Genomic DNA, 15,409 nt, shown 5'->3' on the forward strand with positions numbered 1-15,409 from the left:
ATACTTAAAAATACAGAATTGAAAATGCAGATAACATATGATGGGGGGATGGGAGTGAAAAGTTATGAAAAGGACGAGTTAAGTAATGCTTATATTTGAAACTATGGGACTCCGTTCCAAACAAGCCTGCTAAGAAATCCTCTTAGCTTCATAAAAATCTAATCCTCTCTTGCAATCTCTATTAAATCATTTTTTTTTGTGAAAAGTCAAATTTTAAGAAAATACAAAGTGTCCAAAAAGTCATGCAACGAAGATATTGAATGTGAATAACTTTTGTACAAAAAGCGATACACACATGGAATTTACGCTGGTATTAACTTTGTCTATGTGGATATTTTTGAAACATTAAACAAGAAAATCATGCTATAGATGAACATTCAGTATGCGGGAAAGTAGTGTAAAATTTGTACAAAGTAAAAACAAAAGTGTAAAAAAGTTTTTGTACAAAGTAAAAACAAAGTGTAAAAAAGTTTACCTATTCTGTACCTATTGACTGAGTATTCATCAAACTGATAGAAATGATAAATTTTTACTGGATTCTAGTAGATTTAATAGGGTTAATTATGACATAACAAGGTGATCACTCTAGGGCCATGATAAAATTCAAGTATAATTCCCGGTTTTCAAGGCAACCTTTCCAAAAATAGACTAACACATAAAATGTGTAAATATTTATCGTTCCTTTATCATATCGATAAATACCCGCACACACCATCCATACACATCGAATTTTTTTGCGAAGGACTCAACACCTGTCTCGTACCAAAATTTATTTACATCTTAATAACTCTTTCCTCAAACTGAACGTTCTTGTTTAATGTTTCATAAATATCCACATATACAACGTTAATACCAGCGTAGGTTTCAGGTCTCTATCACATTTTGTATAAAAGTTACGTACATTCAAAAACTTGGTTGCCCGACTATTCGGACACACTGTATCTGCAATTAACACGAATTATTCCTAGATGTGCAGACACAAAAATTAATAGCTATACTGTTAAATTAATGCTCTGAAATACAATGAGCTACACATTTGTAAATATTAAATTTTATTGGAAGAAAAGTATGATACAAATTTTTCTTTATCAATGTCATATGCTGATAGAACAGCGATGCGCAATTAGGGGACTCCACGACTTTTCTCTACACATCAAGCTTTCATTCAGAGCAATACTGCGACTACTTTGCAACAGCTGTGAAGAGAAAAGAAATTCGATGCTTAATAAATAGGTATGAACTTAAGCATGCCACTTAACTTGACAGAGCAACACATCCATGGCTAGCTACAAACATCTATGACCACCACCACACCAGAAACAATACAAGAAATAAAAGTTCATTACCTGCCATGCTACTCACCTACAGGCCCGGAGCCTGCTATGGGAGTAGGTGACGAAGATATCATATTCATCCTACCCTGCTCTTTTGCAATTGGATCTGAAATTTAGAAAAAAAAATTAGCACATGAGTATTAATGAATAAATAATTTGCAGACAAATATGCATAGAAAGGCTTAGCAAAGTTTAGTGTGTCAGAACATACTTAAGTCATATCATAAATTCTGTTACAAAGTTAATAATGAACTACAGGCATAGTGAACAAGCTAATGTACATATTAGGGATGGGACGATATGAAATTTTGGCCGATACCGATAAAGTACCGATATAAAATTTACCGATACCGATAACCGATATTCTACCGATCCGATATAAAATTAGAAATGATCCTTGAAGTACATGAAAGGTTCATTGACCTTTTTAAAAAATGTGTGTTTCAAAGTGACTGCAGTGCAAGAGAAATTGCATATTTAGACATTTACTTTTTAAAAAAGTAGGGCATGGAGATTATCCATAAAAATTAAAACAAAATGGCAGAATTTTGCACTAAACTATCCGATATTTATCGATATATCGGATCGGTAAAATAATCGGTAATTTTACCGATAAACCGATATGCCTATATCGGCCGATACCGATAGATTACCGATTAATCGATCCCATCCCTAGTACATATTAATATTTGGATGTTACAAAGGTACAAACAGGTCTTGCCAACACAGAGCACCAATCACTGTTCAAAATGGCCACCTGTGGCCTTCACACAGGTCCAAAGTCTCCGAGGCCAGTCATCGATCGCAGAATGCACGGTCTCGAGGGAAAAGTCCGCCACTGCCTTCACAAGAGAATGCCTGAGACTCGCAAGGTTTGGATGCCTCTTCCTACAGACCATGCACTCCAAAACGGACAACCAGTAGTCCGGTGGGCTGAGGTCGGGGCTTCTGGAGGGCCATCAGCCGGAGCAATGAAGTCAGGCAAATTCCTCTGAAGTCACTCCTGTATGCCTTGTGGGCCGGTGCTGAATCCTGCTGGAAGCTCCACGGCCCATTGTTGAACATGGTGCAGGTCAACAATCTCACAAGTGGCTCCAACACTGTCGCTTGGTACACTTTTGCAGATGTTTTCACACCGTGTTCACAGAAGTGGAGGTCAGTTGTGCCATCGTACTAAACCCCCCACCAAACCATTACTGAGGTGGGATGATGGCCTCTGAGGATCCGTGGAATGTTTTCACGAGGTTCCTGACGGTCGTTTTGATGATTGTAAGACTCTTCAATCGTGAAGATTTTTTCGTCCGTGAAAAGGATCCTCCTGTGGCCAAAATTTGCATAACAGTGAAGGAGTCTTCTTGTTTTCTGCTCCCCCTGGACCTTAAGCTGTGGAGTGAGGAAGTGATCATTACTTCACCGATAAGCACAGAGTCCTAGGTCACTTCGGAGCACACGCGACATCGACATTTTCGATGTTCATTCAGCTCTCGAGCCATCACTGCTTGTTTCCCGACACGATTTCGTCGAATCCGCGCCACCACTGCTTTCACGAGCCTCAGGCTACTCACGCTGCGAGGTTTACCTTTCCTGGGGCAGTCCTCAATTGTCCCTGTGCCACAGTATCTGTTGATGGTCCGATGCACAAACATCATGCAGCAGATATTCAGCTTTTTCGTGCGATTACTGCCACACGGTTCTCATATACACCCCACTCCATTCGACTCACAGTGAAATTCACCTTTCCGCCTACACAGCCAAACACATTGTCAACCAGTGTTGCCATCCCTGTCTAAACTTTGTAACAGAATTTATGATATGGCTAGGTAAAGTTAACTTAATCATACAATTGAACATACAATTTAAATGTGGAATCCAGTGTAATGTACATATTTTAGACACTGCAGATAAAATTAAGTTTCAAAGTACTTTGTGTCAATGCATATTTTGGACTTAAAATTGATAAAATATGTGGTGAATTACTATCCTATTTGGGACTCCACAACATACTGGTCACTATTGCTGGTGTTATTGTTGCACTGGACCTCCCACTAAAAAATACAGTGGAACCCTTATTTTACGTTCCAGGGTTTTAAGTTTTCCCGCAGTATACAATCAATACATTCAATTCAATCCCAATGCAGCAAAATGCTATAAAAATTTACTTCGATTTTACATTTTCCCGCATTTTAAGTTTTTCCAGCTTTGTCCCCCGAAAAACGTAAAATCGAGGTTCCACTGTAAACAATCCAGTTCTGAAAATCACCATTCCAAGAAATCCATATTACACGTTACATAAACACTACCTCCCACATGTTACGAAGAAACTGTGCAAAAAAGATCTGTGATTGAACATGAAAATGTGCAGTTCAGTCAGTCACTTTGAATGAAAACATTTCTGAATTTTAGCCTCATATTTCCACTGATTATATAGATCATAAAAAAAAAAAAAATTCAGTCTTTTAGCACCTAAAAATCTGCTCCTTAGTAATGACCCCCAGCCCATTTCCTTGGGACCCTTTGTGTCAGTATTAGTAACTATGCTACAAGAGAGCAAATTACATAATGGCAATACATCAAATTCTGCTTAACTGCTGCTTCAAGTACTACAAGGTGCATTTCAAAAGTAAAGTCTGATTGGTTATAAAAATAATAAGTTAACAAAAATGTATATACCCACTTCATTTTTCTACGTAATCGCTAATATTTTTTTCTATGCACTTTTGTTACCATGGAATGGCTTTTTTTATATGCCCTATGCACAAAATGCTATTGCCTGGGATTTCAGTCAGCCCACCACTGCTGTTTTCAAAACCTTAGTTTTGTGCATACAGTTTCCAACAGGCCAGTGTATTAGTAAAAGTAACAATATTTGTTAAATACACTAAAAAAAACACACAATCAGCATGATAAAAAACACTTTAGCAGTTCTGCCGAACTTTCGATCTCATCTCGGGATCATCCTTAGGGCTGGTCAAGGGGCAACGGAGGGACGTGGTTGAAGTTCCGAAGTATCGGATACCTTCATGAAACCAGAATAGACAATCATTACACTCTTTTGACATCTTTCAGGGGAAAAAAGCTTAACACGGTGGCCACTCTAGGGTATACACGCAGATGTTTTCTCTACATCAACATATTACGAATCTCACCATTAACACACATGCGCACACAAATATATTTACAATATAAAGGGTCTGTGCGATTCTAATATATCCAAAAATTCTAAATCAATTCAATTAAAGAATACATATATTTAAAATAATTTTAGGTACGGAGTTTACATTTGCAATTCCACATATTCAGACTCAAAGTACATCTTCAAACACAAGTAACGGATGTTACGGGATATACTAATCAACGAAAATTTGTTAATTGTACAAGAACTTATATCAAATTTGTCTATTCATATTTAGGATATCTTATCTTGCAATAATCTTTAGTCTGTCAGATAGACTGTTCTGCAAAAGACAATAAAAAAGTAAACGGATTGAGAGAATTCTGTTTTATTTTCCTCGCAGCCCTTTTTTTCTTCCTCGATAAAAATAAAACCTATACTGTACAAAACTTGCCTCGGAGCATTTATAAATATGTATAAATTCAATGGAACTTGGATTAATAAAAGTTACATTGCAACGTAGAAAAATTCATGTAGAATTCCCGGTGAGTAGCCACCCTGGCTAAAAATATCTCTCTCAATAATAAACAAAATATAGGAAATGCCAACTAGGAAGACAGTTAGCAAAGAGGTTCTGACCAAGCATGGAAAAGTCCAAACAATAGTGGTCAAGCCCTGTTGTCAATTCTTCACCCCTGTTTATTGGGAGGAAGGGGGAGATGAACAAGAGAAACTCCCAGTTCTTAGGTCAGTTTGCCATCTGTGTGGTGAGAAAAGCAGATTTGGTACTTCCCATGACATTTTATTTTGGTAACAGGGTGCTCATTAATCAATTGAATGGCATAGCACTCAACAGCCTAGCTGGTGCTCCAAATAGTAATAGTAAAGTACTTTGACACAATGAGAGGAGGGGGGCAGAATCTTGAACAATATGCTGGGGAACAAAATGGCTACATTTTTTTAACGGCTCAATGTACAAGTTAAAATGTCGCATTGAATTAGTTAATAAAACACTAAAATGTACTTACAGAAGTAAGGATGTTCCATAGCTTCCCGTGCTGTCAGTCGTTCTTGGTGATCATATCGCAGGAGCTTGTCAAGGAAATCTAAGGCTTCCGGCGACACCAAATGTTGGTTTTCACTGTGTACAAATCTTTCCCACCTTTTCCGTGAATGTCTGTTAAATTCAGAAAGTTTCAATTACTGCCTTGTTTCTGAATAGAATACATTGGTTAAAACATAACTTTAATTCTCTAAAAGTGACCAAAAACATTTAGCGACTTTTTAATTGACTACACTTATAATCTGTATAGAAATTTTCCTAGTCTACCAGATAGATGAACTGATGGTTATCAATATAGTGGAATGCCAATTTTATGCTCCTACATTTTACATTTTCCTGCATTTTAAGTTTTTTCATATTGGTCCCCTGGAAAAAGTAAAATCTAGGTTCCAGTCAAAATTTGCTCATGAGCTGTAAATGTATTTTTCTGGAGTTTTCCAGAACCCTTAAGTTTTTCCCAAAATACTCAATGCACAGGCACAGTTCACTCATCCATTTCCCTCGCCATACATACCACCTTGCCTTCGTTATCATCATTATTATTATTATTAAAGATGGAACAGGTTAATTGCTATTCTTATCAGTATTGGCCGATATAGGAACATCGGTGAATCAGTTTCATCAGTAAGGTTAAGGTTTATCCATCTGACATATTTATATATGCCCTGTAATTCAGTGCAATATTCTGCCATATTTTTTAATTATTTATATTTTTATGAATATATGAATAAAGACAAATAAATTTAGTTGTTTTTTTTAAATGTAAATGCCATTATAATCACTTAGTTGCATACATTAATGAAGGTGAATGAACCATTCATGTCCTTCAAAGAATACCTGGATAGTTCCAATATTGGTTATCAATACCAGTAAAACTCGTGCCTGTAGTTTATCCATATTGACAAAACTTTCATATTAGCTTACTTTCTGGCACTTTTCAAACTGTATTATAGTGCAGAAAATAAAATTTCAAATATAAGTTTACAAATGGATTCAATATCACTAAATCTTTAATGCAAAACAAATGTAAGTTTAAAACTTTAAAGTAGCTTGCGCAAAGCAAGTTACTAAATAATTCTTCAAGCATTCCTGGTGACGAATGATGAGGTTTTCTCGGGATATCAACCAGGTGATTTCTGGATTTGATTTGTTTGATTTGTTATTTTAAGTCCACTTTATGCACAGTAAGGCTAATCGGGACTGGACCTACAGTTTAAAGTGGGATCTGAACCACTTGTGCCTCCACCGGGTATCGAACCCGGGACCCCTTGATTACAAGGCGAAGACGTTACCACTGCGCCATCGGGGAGGCCCTCAGGTGATTTCTGGATAGGTTTCCGAGCTTTTGAGAGCTAACATCAGTCTCATCTTCAGAGATTGATGTGCAGAGGTATGGTTATATGTATTTAATGTGGGAGGAGTATGCTGTAAATGGCAGGCCAATCAGGTGTTTTTGTCTACGACGTCCAGGCTCCCAGTCTACTAATGCTAGCCAGGCTGGGTCCAGTTCGAGTCCCGTGTTCCTGTTAAGGTTTTCCTTTTCCCCGTGGATGGCTATTGCTGCTTTGATGATTCGGTCCCAGTAATTGGATGATTTATTGATGATCTTGGTGGTTGTGAAGTTGTTTCTATGGCCATCTTGGATGGAATGTTCTGCTAACCCTGACTTTTCTAGATTAAAATTCTTGATGTAGCTGGAATGAAGCAGCGATGTTCAATTGTCCTCCCAGTTTGTCCGATGTAGGTTTTGCCGCAGTTACGGTACAGATACAGTATATAGCCTGGGTGTCTTCTGTCCTAGGTCATCTTTAGGGTTTCAAAGTCGGAAGCTGACTTCTCTGCACTTCAATCCCTGAAGATGAGAGTGACGTTAGCTCTCCAAAGCTAGGAAGCCTATCCGGAAATCAACTGCTTGATATCCTGAGAAAAGCTCTTCATCAAGTTACTAAAGTTGTAAGCCCTGCCCTGCCATCGCATAATGAAACTACTGATATCCACTCTAGTTCTAGTTTGATGGATTTAAAAAAAAAAACTAAACAGTTGTCCTATTTATTCAAGATTTCTTATGTGGTAAAGATACAGTGGAACCTCGATTTTACGTTTTCCAGGGAACCAAGCTGAAAAATGTGGAAAAATGTAAAATTGAAGAAAATTTTATAACATTTCACTATGTTGAGACCATCAAGATGGAATGTATAATGCCGGAAAATGTAAAATCCGAGGTTCCTCCGCGTTATTAAGGGTTCCTCATTTTGCAAAAGCAAATTTAATGACTTGTCAGGTATTATCAAATAAATTTATGTACTGGAGGCACAAAAAAAAAAAAAAAAAAAAAAAAAAACAGCCTCCAACTATTCACATTTTCTACTGTAAAATTTCAGCTCTCAACTGCCAAAATTTAAGTGACATGCAAATTAATAAACTGACAGAAAGGTAATTACTATTAAATTTCATATTAAGAACTACTTACCTCCCTAGAATGTCATTAAACCTAGGATCCAACTCTATATGGTATTTGTCCAGGTACTCAAACAATTCCTCTGTGCCTAAGACTTTGGCAATTCTAACCAGCTGATCATAATTATCATGACCATGGAAAAAGGGTTCCTTCCTGAAAATCATACTGGCTAACATGCATCCCAGCGACCACATATCTAAAGAGTAGTCATACATCTGGAATAGAAGAAACAAGCGTAAGCTTACACACAACACAGTATTTTACAATGAAATTGATAGTGTACTCTTTTTAATATGAACCGCTTTAAATTCCTATTAAACCAATGTTAAAAATGTATATGTAATTCGTATTTTCAAATTTTTCAAAGAGAACGTGCATCTCCATCTCTCCTCAGTAACATGGGATTGCCAAACCAGTTTGTGTCCAGGTGTTCCTCCTTGAACCCTCCAGCCAATGATTTGTGCCCTCAGCTGTCAGTTGTGATTAGTCAGGATACCTTGTTCGAAATGTTGAACCGCAGCATGAATGCTGGCTTAAAATTAGGGAATAAAAAGTCTAATTTCTAAAAGAAGTCGAAAGAAAAGTGTAAAAATAATCAACCAAAAATAACAAACTTCTTTTAGTGAGAATAGGTAGTGAGTGCTGTGTGGATTTTGATGCACACAGCTGTAAAATGGAAAATGCATTGTCGAGGTCCTAGGACCATGATAAAATTCAAGTATAATTCCAGTTTTCAAGGCAAACTTTCCAAAAATTTAAGGGTACAAGCAGATGTTTTCTCTACTTCAATCTTGCCTCTCACATATACATGTATTAACAATACAGGGTGGGGCAAAATAATGTTACCTCTTATATGGTGTTTCCTGTTTCCACTCATATGGTGTTTTCCTGTTTCTTTTCAGATAAAATATGGTCACATGATTAGGTGTGCCATACGAGGCAACATTTCATGTGAGTGGTCGCGTTAACAAACACAACTGTGTGATTTGGGCTACTGAACATGCACATGTAGTGTGGGAACACATACAGGACTCCCCGAAGATAAACGTATTGTGTGGTGTTTCAAAGTTGGGAATAGTGGGCCCCTATTTTTTTAACACTGCAATGGTAACTGACGCCTCCTATTTGGCTATGTTAACTCCTTACGTGGTAAACAACCTTCAATTAGCCATTCTTGCATGCGGCTACTTTCAACAAGACTGCACACTATCACGCGGATGTTCGTGGTTACCTCGACAGGACATTCGGTCAACGATAGATTGGTCGGCGTGGTCCACTACCATGAGCGGCAAGATCACCAGACCTCAGCCAGTACAATTTCTGGTTATGGGGGATGGTAAAGGAGCGTGTTTACGCAACAAAACCACAGGAAATACAAGACAAACAAAGAATTTCTACAGTGATACGGTCTATACAGCAAGACATGTGTTCAAGGGTCATGGACTCAATGATTGACAGAATGCTCAAATGTATTAACATTTCTGGTTCACAAGTTGAAGGGATATATTAAATGTGTATGTTTCCCTTTCGGTGGTAACATTTTTTTGCCCCACCCTGTATAAAGGGTCTGTGAAATTCCAATATATCCAAAAATTCTAATTCAATTCAATTAATCGGTGTATATTCAAGGGTCGTTCAAGGTTGACCAGGACTTTTATTTCTGCAGAGGAAATAGGTAGCAGAAGAAACACCAAACTATGTCAGTTTTTCAAAATATTCTCCGTGCGTGCCGAGGCACCGTTGCCATCGTTCTGGCAGCTCCCGAATTCCTTTGGCGTAGAAAGAACTTGGTTGTTGTCGTAGCCACTGGAGGAGATCGCTCCGCAGTGCTTCGTCTGTTGTGAATTTCTTCCCTCCCAGATGGTCTTTAAGGGGTGCAAACAAATGATAATCCCTGGGGGCTAAATCCGGACTGTAGGGGGGATGGGGCAGAAAATCCCAGCGCATGTCGGCCAGAGTTGTTGTTGTCACATTGGCCGTGTGAGGGTGGGCATTGTCATGGAGAAGAATGACATTTCCAGACAACATCCCAGGTCTTTTCTTGCGAATGGACTTTTGTACAGCACCACTCAACAATGTGGAGTAATACTGGGCATTAATCGTGCTCCCTTTGTCCAGAAAATCCACATGGATAATGCCCTTCATGTCCCAGAAGACACTTGCCATGATCTTTCCAGCGGACGGCTGCATTTTGTTTTTCTTGGGGGGCCTTTATGCCGCCACTCCATGCTGCGTCTTTTGGTCTCTGGGGTTGAATTGTGCAACCATGTTTCATCACACGTGATGATGGATTACAACAATTCATCACCTTCTGCTCAAAACCGATTCAGAAGCTGTTCACAGACCGTCCTGCGTGTCCACTTCTGATCGAATGTCAGCTGGCGAAGAACCCACCTTGCACAGATTTTGCGGAAGCGTAAGTGGTCGTGAATGATTGTCTCAACACTCCCGACACTGATATTCACCTCAGCAGCAATATCCCGCACTGTTACTCGCCAGTTCTCAAGAATCATTTGCTCAACACGTGCGATATTCACTGGTGTGACTGCAGTCGGGCGAATGTGTCCATGCGCTTCATTTGTCACCAGCTCCCGTCCTTCGCGAAACTGCTCACACCATTCGTACACTCTTGTCCGCGACATCGTTTGTTCACCATACTGTGCTTGCAATCGTCTAAAAATCTCAGCTGGTTTCACTTTCTCCTTCACGAGAAATTTGATTACACACCGCTGCTCCACAGCCACAGACACACTGCTTGCCGCCATGTTCGCTGCAACAGCTGTGCATGCGCGAAATACGTCATGCCGGGCGTACGTACGAAAATCCCGGTCAACCTTGAACGACCCTTGTATATTAAAAATATTGAATTTAAGGTGTGGAGTTTACATTTGCCATTTCACCTACTCAGACTCCAAATATATCTATGAACACAGGCCACAAATGTTTCGGGATATACTAATCTACTAAAAATTGTTAATTCTATACAAATTTCAAATTCAAATTTAAATTTAAATCATCACCTTCAAGATATCTTATCTTGCAATAATTTTCCATCTGCCAGATAGATTGTTCTGCAAAGGACACTAACAAAGTAAACAGATTGAAAGAATGCTGTTGTTCTTTAAACGCAGCTTTCTTTTCCTTCTTCGATAAAAATAAAAACTAACTGTGAAATGCCTCAGGGCATTTATAAATATCCATAAAGTCAATGGGATCTGAATTAATAAAAAACATGCACAATGAACACATAATTCCCGGAATACAAGGAATTCCCAGTGATAGAATTATTTTCCTGTAGTTTACGGTTATTACAAGCATAAGAAAACTGTTTTCTTATGCTTGTAATAACCGTAAACTACAGGAAAATAATTCTATCATGCAAGCAATGCGTACATACAAGAAAAACTATAATTCCCAGTGAGTTGCCACCCTGTTTGCATAAATGTTTGTATGTGTATAAATGGTCTTGCCAAGGTTGCCTCTTGCTCGGTAGCTGGGAAATTCAATGGTTAGTTTTTCCCCCACAGCTTTCTTGTTTAAAAGGTAACAAGAGGGCTCTCCCCCGGTGGTTGGGGGAGGGGTCAGTTTTGTCAGAGGTATAAATACCGGGTTCTCACTCGTTCAAGACACAGATGGACAGAATCAGACAAATGGATATATATAGGACAGACAGCTGCATACATTGAGAAATACAGATACATGCACAGAGAGAGAGAGAGCACTGTATGTAGGGATTACTGCATGATAAACTGCAGGGGCAGGTTAGCGCTATGGTAAATATTATGCTCGTAGTTCGACTTACATGTACAGTACTTAAACTGCAAGAGCAGGTTAGCGATATGGTAAATAGTGCACTCGTAGAGCGAATTCCGGAAAAGTGCATTCATCTGTAATGGAGCAAAATGCAACCTGGCACATTTGTTTAATGGAGCCATAATGGAACGACGCATATAGTATACGGAGAAGGGGAGCTGTGTAAATAAAATGGGACATAAAGATATATCCGTGCAAGTCATTCAGCAAATCCTATAGGTCTTAGGTGCATGCTAGGTACTGGGAGCGTAGAGTTTTGGTGGTTTGGGAATCAGTTGGCTGCCAGAAACCCCTATACTTGGAGAGGACAGCCAATTTGGGTTATGTCAAGTGCAGGCTTGTGAGAGACCATTCAATAATGTTACACATGTGCATGATTTTTGTATGTTCATAAAGTGTACTTTAAATGTGCTTTCCATTTAGTGGTAGCTTAATTACTATTGAGAGAGGAATTGTTTTTGCTTGCACAACAGGACCACACAGAAAATATGGTAATTTTTATGGTAAGGTCCACTGCATGTTCATTATTTTTGTTTATAGTGTAGTGCAGTAGTTTTGTTTTATAGATTTTCTTTACTGATGTGTATATCGTTAATTCGAATTTTGGATAATTAGATTTTTTTGTATCCCCTTGGAGTTCAAATTAAGAAGACACCAGTGTATCTACTTTGTCAAAAATTATGCCACATTACAAAAAGATGAAGAATGACTTTTTCAAAAATTCTGAAATATGAAATTTCTTAATTGCACAAACATTTGTGACATCAAAATGAACAGAAATATGCACCAATATGGTCATATCTTTATAATAGATAAACACAATTTTTTAATTCTAGTTCCAATTCTGTTTTGCAAAAAATTTGAAGTTGTTATAATTTATTTCAAACAAGAAGCACTCATGTAATGTGCTTAATCAGGTGACTGCAGTAGATTTTCCCATAACCTGGTACACAAATTATATAATTTCCCACAGTACGGAACAGTCTGAAAATAGAGTACAGAACTTTCCTCATAATACCATCAGATATATCTTGCACTGAACACATAAATTAGCTACGTAGTAAGAGGTATACAAGTATTTCATGCAAAAACTTACCTGATAATCTACTAAAAGTTCTGGTCCTTTGAAATACCTGGAGGCAACGCGTACATTGTACTCCTGCCCAGGATGGTAAAATTCTGCTAAGCCCCAGTCTATAAGTCGTAGTTTTCGGTTTTCATGGTCTATCATGACATTGTGAGGTTTCACATCTCTGTGCATAATTCCCATGCTATGACAATAATCTAGTGCCTGTTGACATAAAATACACCAATCAGAATAGAAAAAAATTAATATAAAAGGTCCAAAATGTGGAAACCCCAATTTAAAACAAATATAGATGGGGGGACCACAAATCGAATGCTCCGATATCTGGGATAGGAACGGGAGGGAAAAGTAGTCATGTGACATCAAAATGGTTTAGAATTTCAGGAGAAATGTTATGGTGTGCTCAATTTCAATGCAACTTGTGCTGCTTGAGGCCAAATGTTTTACATTACGTGGCCTGATGGATAATAAGGGTACCATTTCTCAAAATGTCTTAACCAACTTCATAATCTGTCCCGAGTGGCATTTGTTGAAATATTTACAATAACACAACACGATCAGAATGACCTACCATCAACTTTTCTTGGGCAGAGTTTGGGCTTTTGGTTTAAGTCCACTTTGTTCACAGATAGGCTAATTTGGACTGGACCTACAGTTTAAAGTGGGATCCGAATAACTATGTACTTCCATCGGTTATTGAACCTGGTACCACTTTATTACAAGGTGACAATGCTGGGACCACTTTATTACAAGGTGACAATGTTACAGCTACAATATCAGGGAAGCCTGTTTCTTGGGTTGACAAACTAAAAACATTTGGGGCATTCCACGAAAAGTGGTCCTACTCCAGCTAAATAACAAATTGAATTAATCTGGAAACTATTGCTTTTAATTTTATTAAGGTTTAAATATTTGTGATATAATTTGCATATTTAACTAACAAAAATTATTAGCATCTGTAGCCTATAGGCTTCACAAACAAATGGAAGTCAAATTTTGCTATATTTTCTAAGTGTCACACACGTAACACTCTTTTGTTAATGCCTTTCGTGTATTCAGGCTATATCATCATACTATTTTGTTATTAGACACAACAAAGTACTTCATAATTCTATGAAAACAGTTCAGTATGAATATTTTAATCCAATCTCATGTCTAGACACTTACATTTTGCATGTAAAATGCCACAAGTAATGTTGGAATGTCCCACTTGGGGTTCAAGCAGCATAATTAGTCACGTTGAAATTAATCATATCATCGTGTTTCGTGTAATATTCTAAGCAGCATAATTAGTCACGTTGAAATTAATCATATCATCGTGTTTCGTGTAATATTCTAAGCAGCATAATTAGTCACGTTGAAATTAATCATATCATCGTGTTTCGTGTAATGTACTATCCCATTTTGATGTCACATGACCACATTTCAATTTAAGGAAATGAAGTTTACTTCAGGACGGCCACAACATCCTAAAGTTTCCGCGCTTCCTGTATCATGTATCAGGATATTTGTAATTCAAGTTTCTCCATCCGTATTTGTTATAAACTGATGTTTCCACACTTGTGCAATTCTGGTGAAATGTAATGCTTGAATTCATATACAGAGGAACCTCAATTTGACGTGTATGAGGGGACCAAAATAAAAAACTCAAAAGTGGAAAAATGTAAAATGCAAGTAAAATCCAGGAAAACTTGATAGCACCTTGCTCTATTGGGGCCGTGAAGAATGAAGGTGTAATGTTAGGAAAACTAAATATGGAAACGTCAAATCAGGGTTCACACTGCTCTGCATTATCTTCCAAACGATAGAGGGAAATTATAAACCTTAGATGTGAGCATGATTATGTGAAACAAAATGCAACACTAGTTACCAGGAATTTGAAATAAAAACACCACTACACGTCAAAGTTCTTGCATTTTGTATAAAAGAAAAAGAGGGAGAACCCCTGAAGATGTAAGTATGAGGCATTAAAATGAGATCTAGTTAACATCTTGTGGATGTGGTGGACCAAGATTGTTCCGAAGTTCCAGGAGCAAGCTTGGTTTACAGGTAAGATATTAAATGCTAGTGATTGAACAAATGTAATGACATCTGTATGTTAGTAACAAAATGAAAGTTGCAGTGTGTTAGGATGAGGGAGAAAGTGTTATTTCATGAAGGTTAGTAAAGGAGTTAAAATCTAAAATGTGAATAGAACTAAAGGAAGGATAACGTGAAAAGAGAAAGAAAACAGTAAAAACAACAATATTAATAATAATAATAAAAGTAAGATGACAATGAAAAGAGCGATGATATTGCTGGGGTGCCAGGAGGAAGTTGTCACACTGGAAACAACATCAATACGGAAGTGGAAACATCAGGAGGGTATAAGGTTCCCGGGATACTTCAGGAAAGGTTAGGGTTTTTGGTTTAAGTCCACTTTGTGCACAGATAGGTTAATAGAAGATGTTACATTTTACATCACTTTTCTGGCATTTTTTAGGATAAATGATTATAATGTGAAATTGATGGACATTCACAAAGAAACACACCAATGTCCACG

General features: G+C 37.8%; 1 protein-coding gene across 5 annotated transcripts in view; it reads right to left on the minus strand.

The window, feature by feature from the left end:
• Window positions 1-15,409, minus strand: part of CkIIalpha (casein kinase II subunit alpha) — a 57,808-nt gene that overhangs the window by 9,915 nt on the left and 32,484 nt on the right. For 2 of the 5 annotated variants that reach the window (XM_083139308.1, XM_083139306.1), the window contains exons 5-8: window positions 12,877-13,071; window positions 7,980-8,182; window positions 5,475-5,623; window positions 1,347-1,440 (exon numbers count right to left, since the gene is read on the minus strand). In XM_083139308.1, the coding sequence (XP_082995434.1) occupies window positions 1,355-1,440; window positions 5,475-5,623; window positions 7,980-8,182; window positions 12,877-13,071 (633 nt within the window). In that variant the 3' untranslated portion in view covers window positions 1,347-1,354. Of the gene's footprint in view, window positions 1-1,047; window positions 1,197-1,346; window positions 1,441-5,474; window positions 5,624-7,979; window positions 8,183-12,876; window positions 13,072-15,409 lie in introns of those variants that run through there. The other 3 variants (XM_083139307.1, XM_083139304.1, XM_083139303.1) reach the window with 3 other exon arrangements.

Source organism: Lepisma saccharinum, chromosome 17 (genome assembly GCF_977018435.1).
Source record: "Lepisma saccharinum chromosome 17, izLepSacc3.1, whole genome shotgun sequence".
In the NCBI taxonomy this organism is placed as follows: Eukaryota; Metazoa; Arthropoda; class Insecta; order Zygentoma; family Lepismatidae; genus Lepisma; species Lepisma saccharinum.